Raw genomic sequence first — 7,908 nt, forward strand, 5'->3', positions numbered from 1 at the left:
TGTGGTGTGCAGTATGTGTGTCTGTATGTGTGACTGTATGTATGGTGTGTGTGTTCACAGAAGCCTGGTTTATTTGGCTTCTCCCCATTCCTGTTACAAACATCACTCCTTAGAATTACTGCCCCCATCATCCCACGTCAATGGCAGCTGCCACCCCTGACCTGTGGCCACCCTTAGCACTGGGTGATGACAACAACCCAGTGACAACTTTGGGCACCACTGGCTGAGTCCCAAATGGTTTGTATGAACAGGAAGTGCAGGTTTCATGGAGTAGGAGAAAAGAACAGGACTGTGATGGATGGAGAGGGGAAGGAGGGGAAGGGCCAGTGGTGGCTCGGAAAGGGGACACATGCCCTGGGGACATGTCCAGCTTCCAGATGTTCCCAAGACCTGCACCAATGTGGCCCATTCACATAGACAGCCCTACACATCTGGGGTATACAGTCAACTCAGCATCTCTCTCTCTCTCTCTCTCTCTCTCTCTCTCTCTCTCTCTCTCTCTCTCTCCCTCCCTCCCTCAGGAACTTACTAAAGCGCACTTCTGAGTGTGTCTCTGATGGTAGGTCTAGAGAGGATGTAACAGGAGAAGCTGCACCCTCCATGTGGGAATGTGCGAAGCCCATCCCAGGTGGCTCTTGTTGATGGAGTAGGCAGGGGAAAGCCAGTAGATTCAGTATTTTGTTCTCTCTTTCCTTCTTCTCTCCCTTCCCATACGAGTGGCTGTCATGAGGTGAGCCACTCTCCTCTCATATGCTCCCTGGCATGGTAGACTGAGCCCCAGCACTGAGTCCTGTTGTCCTTTCTCTCAGGCATTTTACATGGGGGCCAAAGTCCTACAACATGATCCCATAATTGTTTTTTAAGTAGGTGATGGACAGAAAGTGAACGATACGGATGAGACCACTCACCAATGGATGGAGCCATCGCTGGGCGGTGCCTATGAGACCCTCCGCCACTGTGTGAATACCTTCGGCTCACGTGTTCCATCCGGTCTGCTCGTCCCATCAACGTGGAGTTTCCTAAAATCTAGACCCAGAAGAACACCGTAGTTTAGACAGCATCCATCACTGGCCTCAGTAGGCAAGGAGGAGTTAAAGCCAAATCAATCCGGATTGGAAGCAGAAGCGCTAAAGGCAACTAAACGTAGCTTTTAACTGAAAGGTTAGCTGAGTGACCTGGGGGAGAAGCCAGCGGGGGCCAGGGCCCTGCTTTCCATATCCAGGTCCCTTCTGGACATACCACAGTGGGGCTGGCAGTAAAAATGAGTCGTAGCGGGAGCTTTTGGTTGATGCTTTTACTTCTAAAGCCAAATCCTTTGAACCAAATTAACTATGGTTTTACAGCTCAGGCTCCTTTCCGGGCAAGTCTTCTCCTGGTTTTGCTGTCCACCCCCAAGTGTCACTAGCAGAGACACGCTTCCCAAAGTCCATCATAGACAGAGGGGGCACGGAGGATTCTAGACACTCAGGGAAGTGCCCGTGTATTATCAGCCTTGATCATGCTCCGTGATTAACCTGGGCCTGAACAGGCCTCCAGTCTAGAGATGTCTACCTCTCATTTGGACTAGAGGTCAGAACTGACTAAAAGGGAAGTGGATCATTAGGAATCAGGTTAATGAAGGCTATTCCCAGGCCACAGGAGCCAGGGTGTGTGAGCCTATAGCCATGTGTGAGTCTGGGCGTCGCGAGGTTGCAGGTAGTGCCTGGCGGGGACAAATCACAGCGTGCATAGCTCAGAAGGAGGCTTTGCTGCCATGCTGGTGGCATGCTGGTGGCCCATTTGTGTGCCTGTAGACAGTTGAGGGCGGGACAGATGTAGAAAGAATACAATTACAGAGATGAATGAAGCCTTGGATGAACCCTTGCTCTGTGGTAGACACAGAGGAGGACAAAGACTGGGGTGAGCAAAACACTGGAAACAATTTACAAATATGAGTTTCTTCTCTAGACTCCATATTTTTTAAACAGTTATAGATGAAAGCCAAAAGGAAAAAAAAAAACCAAAAAAACAAAAAAAAAAGCCAAAAAACTTAAAAAGCCAAACAACAAAGACAAGAAGCCTTTGACCATATCAGCAGTCCCCCCTGAGTCCGTAAGGATCCTTCTTTTGTGGGGGGAGGGGTGTTGGGGGTATACGTGTGTTTCCTGAGTTCAGATACTCGGCAGTTCAGCTAACCCTTAATTAAAACTTAGATTCAGTTGTCCTTTAAGTAAAGCAGCCGTAACCATCGCCGATTCTGTTGGAAAGATTGTTATTCCAAAGCAAGGAAGGAAACCTTCGGGATGGTCAAGCAACTGAGGAGCAATGGGGATCGAAGAAATTAAAAAATAAAATAAATAAATAAAATAATGCAGGGAAAGAACCAAAGAGAGCGGCCCAGAGAGTCCCCCGATGCACGCCAAAACCCGGAACCAAAGGCAAAACCAACGAAAGGATGAGCACGGATTGGTTTGGCAAGCGCGCGAGGGGGAGGATGGTTACTTGACACACCAAAGGGCCGTCTGCCACTCGGGGAGGAGGCTGTGTGAGCCGCTCAGCCGCCCTACTGTCGGGCATGGCTGGGCTTTTCCTCCAGACACCCCGAAAATCTTCGTGGTCGCTGGCCTCGTCCCAGCCATCCCTCCTGGGCATGGGCCTCTCCGGGCTGGGCTGGGTGTCATCGCTCCTGATGACGTCACTGGGGTCCACCTGCTCCCCAAAGTCCTCTTCGATGCTGCTCTGTCGGGTCAGCGTCCTCCGCCGGGCCAGCAGGGGCCTCGGGCTTCTCCTACAGGGACAGTGACCAGGGCCTGGACTGCACTTAGCCGAGGTGCTCCTGAAACTAAATCGTGACTCTTCCTCCTCACTGCCACAGTCCAAACCACTGTCCGGGCTCCTGGTGGCCGAGCGGCTGAACCGACAGCCTCTGTCTTCCAGAAAGATATCCTCCATATGGATGCCTGGGCCCCTGTGCTCTGCAGGGAGCCAGGATCCCTGTAGGACCGGATGTCCCCAACAGGACCGCGCTGGCCCACGCTCCATGGCCAACAAGGCCCTGGCTCTGGAGGACCCCATGCCCTGCCTGAGCAACGGCTGGCCAAGCTCCGCGTCCTCCTCAGCTACCTCGGGGATACTGAACAGTCTCTTACTGCGGTGGGGCTGTTGGGGGAACTCGGGCTGCTCCAGGAAAGCGCCTTCCAAGCTCCTAGCCTTATGGCATTCCTTGGGGACAGCATGTGTGAGAGAGCGGTTGTATGACCAGACATGAGGCGGTGGAGGAAGGAGAGAAAACACACACAGAATTAGTCTTGGCAGCGAGGCAGGGGGGGGGCAGCGCGAGGCAGCCTTTGCTCGTGGGGGACCTGCGGCATGCCTGCTTGGGGGGGGGGCTCTGGGATGGAGCAGATGGGCCACGTGTTGGGGGGGGGTGCAGAGCACAAGGTGAGGGGGAGCACACAGATGAGCTAGCGGGACGTCAGAGCAGACGCCATGCGGGTGAGCCAGAGGGAGGACACAATTCTCCCTGGTCCTATGCTGAGGAGATACTCAGAGTAGAAAGGGAATTTTTCTGCCACCATGGCTTATTCCCTGAGGTCCATGGACAGCCACCATGGCCTCACATTGTCCCTCAGGACTGGTCTCTTCCCAGCCCTTAGCACCCCTGCTGACCCCACTCTCTATTCCATTAGTTAATAGCCAGGAGGAGGAGTTTGGTCCTTTATAGCATGCCTGTGATCTGGTGAATGTTGTCAAACAGACCCAGCACCCCGACTACAAAGGACCAAGGTCCTCTGACTCCACACCTGAGATTTACCACATCTGGCCCATCTGGTCTCAGTGCCTGGCACTGGCACTGGCACTGAGCTGGCTACTCTTGAGATCACTAAGCAAACACTCCTGCATTCAGGCCTTAACCTGCCCTGCCACCCGCCACAGGCACCATCCCTGCCAGATCCAGCCCTCAGCCATCTTGTCTCTATCCAAAAAGCATGGATTTTGACGCCAGCCACCTGCTCTGTACCATCCTTTGAGGAGATATGGCCGACTCTAGGAAAGCTGTTCTTATCCCCTGCTGAGAGCTGGGGTGCGTGTCTTATGATAGGGTGCCCGTGGGGATGGCCTTGCCAGCTGCCCCCAGTGGTCTGTGGACACCTAGTGTGGTCGACTGTTTGCCTCTGCCACTACCCATGAGTCGGTAGGCACAGGACCTAATTCGAGTATCTTTCTCCTTTACAGTGTCACATTGAAGGATTTTTGGTGTTGAGTGCTATAAAGGTGAAGAATGGCAGCTGAAAAAGAGGGTAACACAGGGTAGGCAGATGGGCGGGGCCAGCTGGAGATGAAGGGCCATGATCCCCTCTAGGAAACCTGGCTTGCCTTAGCCACTCCCTGTCATGTGGGACTGTAGCTCAGTATGATCACAGCTCCCACTGCCCTTGACAGTATATTAGGAGAATCTCAAACTCACCAGTCAGAAACCCCATGGGTGAGTGGCTTATGCCCCTAGGATACTGCGGCTTGTCTGCTTGTAAGAGGTGGGTGGGGCTACCCCTCCAGCTTCACAAGACCCTCCACTGGCTCTCCACTTTCCTCAGCAGGGCTTGAAAGGCAGAGGCCTCTAATACCATGTCCTGGGCAGAGGAGTTTCCGAAAGGTGGAAAGCCTTTCCCTGAGCCACCCTGGAGCACTTTCAGGGTGGTTCCTGCTCCAGAGCTCCGCCTGGGGCAGGTAGGAGTCTCAGATTCAGGAGAGACCTGTGGGGACCTGCTAGGGGGTGGGGCACGATGAACCAGTGTGAACTGTACCATACAGAGGGCCACATGGAGGTCCCCAAAGCCCCCTCCAGAGACCTTTGTGGGGGGAAACGTCCGTACAGTCTCTGTAGAGGCCCTGAGTAGACAGGAGTAATGAGTGTTGTCTTCAGTCCGCCACAGTGCAGGGTGACACACTTCTGCAGAAATAAACCCTGCAGGCTTCACTGCCCCACCCACCCAGGCGTTCCCATAAATTAGCCACCCTTCCATCTCAGGTCTCCAGCAGCGGATGGTATGAACTCTCTTCCGGCGTGGGGGGTGGGGCGTGGGGAGGAACTCTGTGATGGGATGGACATGCTGTCCTAGGCTTCCTCTGGCCTCAGCTGTATGGGTAGATCCCTCCTCTCTTGCAGTTGTGTGTGACCCAGCCCTCCACTGCCAGTTCATTGCTACCGGCAAGCTGCCGCTGCTGTCTGAATATGTAAGGCTTGGGACTACTTCTGCTTATAACTCTATTCCCACTACAGTGCTGGCTGTGTCTAGGGGATCCCAAATGGATCCCCCAAACTCTAGCACCCAGACCTCTTGGCAAAGTAGACAGGAGCAGCTGGTAACTCCTAACTGCACTTGTGGAATAATCCGGGAGAAAGGACAGAATGGAGCATCCCCCAGATTCGGGGCCCCCCAGTCATGAGCTCAGTGCTCACCTTGAGGGCGTTGTGAGAGGTACCGCTGGGCCGACGGCGGCCCCCATCCTCCAGCTGCATCTCTGAGTATAGCTCCTCCTCATCCTCCTCCATGATGTCCGACAGGTCTGACCCCCGGCTGCTCTCTGTGTGGTACTCATCTCCATGGCAACAGTGGGGCTATAGTCAAAAAGGAATGCAAATGGGGCTTCTTTCTTTCTTTCTTTCTTTCTTTCTTTCATTCATTCGTTCATTTCTAACTGTGTATGAGTATTTTCTCTGCATGTATGTCTATAGGCTACATGTGTGCCTAGTATCTGTGGAGGCTAGAAGAGGGCATTGGCTCCCCTGAAACCGGAGTTATAGACAGTTGTGAGGCACCATGTAGGTGCTGGAAATCCAATCCGAGTCTTCTGAAAGGGCTATCCTTAACCACTGAACTATCTCTCCAGCCCTTATAGGGACATCCTGTACATGTCAGGCTCCTAAGCTGTCTCCTTGAGTTCTGGACCCATACTTGCCAGTGAGTAGAGCCCTTGTTGTAAAGCATGTGAGACACAATGTATGTGCACACAGTGTATTGTGTATGTGCACACAGTGTATGTGCACACAGTGTATGTGTGTATGTGCACACAGTGTATGTGTGTATATGCATACAGTGTATGTGCACACAGCTTATCTTAGTGAAGCAAACAAGACCGGACCCAACAACTTGGTCTAAGCAGCAGAGAGAAGACAGCACAAGCCATCCCACTCTGACAGGCGTGAAGATCCCGGATGCCAAAGAAGAAAGCAATGCAGTGTTGGTATGTCACATCATATGATGCTCAAGTTCCAACCTGTCTCCTCTTTACTTCACTAGCTGAACAGAGACTCAGGCCCAACACTGACAATCCAGATGGCCGAGGGTCAGGGCACCCATGTGTACAGTGTCACACAAGAGGATGTGACAGGGCAAGAGGTCACCTGGGGTGACACTGAGAGTTTTTAAAGAATCATTGAAAAACAAACAAGTGTGCACATGCATGCACATACACACAGAGACATATGCTCATGTGTATATATGTGCTCACACACAAAAACATGCTGACATGCATACTCACATATCACAATACATAAGCACATACTCATACAGAGACACATAAATGCGTAGGAACACATGATGACACGTGTATACATGTCCATACATACATCCATACACATCTCTGTATACAAGTGCACATGTGCACAATGATACACAGGAATTATGACACGTGTATACATGTCCATACATACATCCATACACATCTCTGTATACAAGTGCACATGTGCACAATGATACACAGGAATTCAGACACATGTACTCACATAGCAAGCACATGTACCATATATGAGCACACGAATAAACATACTCATGTACATATGTACCAAACACACAAGTAAACATACACACATACAAGCATACACAGAGACACATAGACACATGTACACACATGTGTACATACATAGACACACAGGAACACATTGTTACATGTCTGTAAATAATCACACATACATGTACTTATTTATGTACATAGGCAGGCACACAGGAACACACACATGAACAAACACCACATGCATACATGCACATACATAGACAAACAGCAACTCATACACACACCATACACACTTAAACACCGGCACATACACTTGTACACACATACACATATGAACAAGCACCAATATATAAACGCATGTACACCTATAAACATACATATGCACAGGCACAAACACGCATATAGAAACACATGAGCACACACATACCCAGGGCAGGCCAGACCAATGTCCCCATGCCTCTCAACTCCTATGCATCCTGCTAAAGCCACGGCCAGCCAAGGGCTAATACAGGGGTGCACACTCTCACCTGCTTGCCCAGCTCTGACCCTTTGAGGAAGTCATCCACTGAGGTGCCTCTCCTCTTGACCTCGGGGGAGGCGTAGCCGTCCTCCTCGTCCGAGTTGGTATATTGCCCCGCACTGCTTTGCTCTAGAAAGAGGCTCCTTTTCTCTAACTTGGAAAGAGAAAGGGACCACCGATGAATGGGTGTGTGGGGAGGGGCTGGAGGGGACACCAGGAGCATGCACTGTTGGTATCCTGGGCCCCTGAGTGCCGAGGACATCAAGGAGATTTCCCCAGTGGTACCCTGAGGAGGCCTCTCATACACTGAGCACTGCAGCCTCCCTCAGGGCAGATACGTGAAAGATGCTATGACTTCCTAAGTACGTGACTCTAGGCTGCTCTAGAGGGTGGTTCCCATGAGATCCAGGCTCCCAAAGCCAGATCTCCCCCTCCCCTCTCCTCTCCCTGAGGCCTGCATCACTCTCAGCTTCACTAGAGGGGACCACAGGCCTTAATAGGAGCCTTTGTCCTCCCTTGCTCGACTCACCTTTAGTTTGGGCAATGACTATGACATTGGGGCATTAGCCTGGGAAGGGTCTCTGGACTAGCCTAGCAGCCACTAAGCTCTCCTA

General features: G+C 51.8%; 1 protein-coding gene across 15 annotated transcripts in view; it reads right to left on the minus strand.

Moving 5' to 3' along the window:
* Positions 1–7,908, minus strand: part of Rimbp2 (RIMS binding protein 2) — a 195,857-nt gene that overhangs the window by 21,563 nt on the left and 166,386 nt on the right. For 8 of the 15 annotated variants that reach the window (XM_017320870.2, XM_006504296.3, XM_006504297.4 and 5 more), the window contains 4 exons: positions 7,302–7,448; positions 5,441–5,599; positions 2,491–3,201; positions 909–1,026 (listed from right to left, as the gene is read on the minus strand). In XM_017320870.2, the coding sequence (XP_017176359.1) occupies positions 909–1,026; positions 2,491–3,201; positions 5,441–5,599; positions 7,302–7,448 (1,135 nt within the window). Of the gene's footprint in view, positions 1–908; positions 1,027–2,490; positions 3,202–5,440; positions 5,600–7,301; positions 7,449–7,908 lie in introns of those variants that run through there. The other 7 variants (NM_001310733.1, NM_001081388.2, NM_001378900.1 and 4 more) reach the window with 4 other exon arrangements.

The sequence above is a fragment of the Mus musculus genome, chromosome 5, assembly GCF_000001635.26.
Source record: "Mus musculus strain C57BL/6J chromosome 5, GRCm38.p6 C57BL/6J".
Classification (NCBI taxonomy): Eukaryota; Metazoa; Chordata; class Mammalia; order Rodentia; family Muridae; genus Mus; species Mus musculus.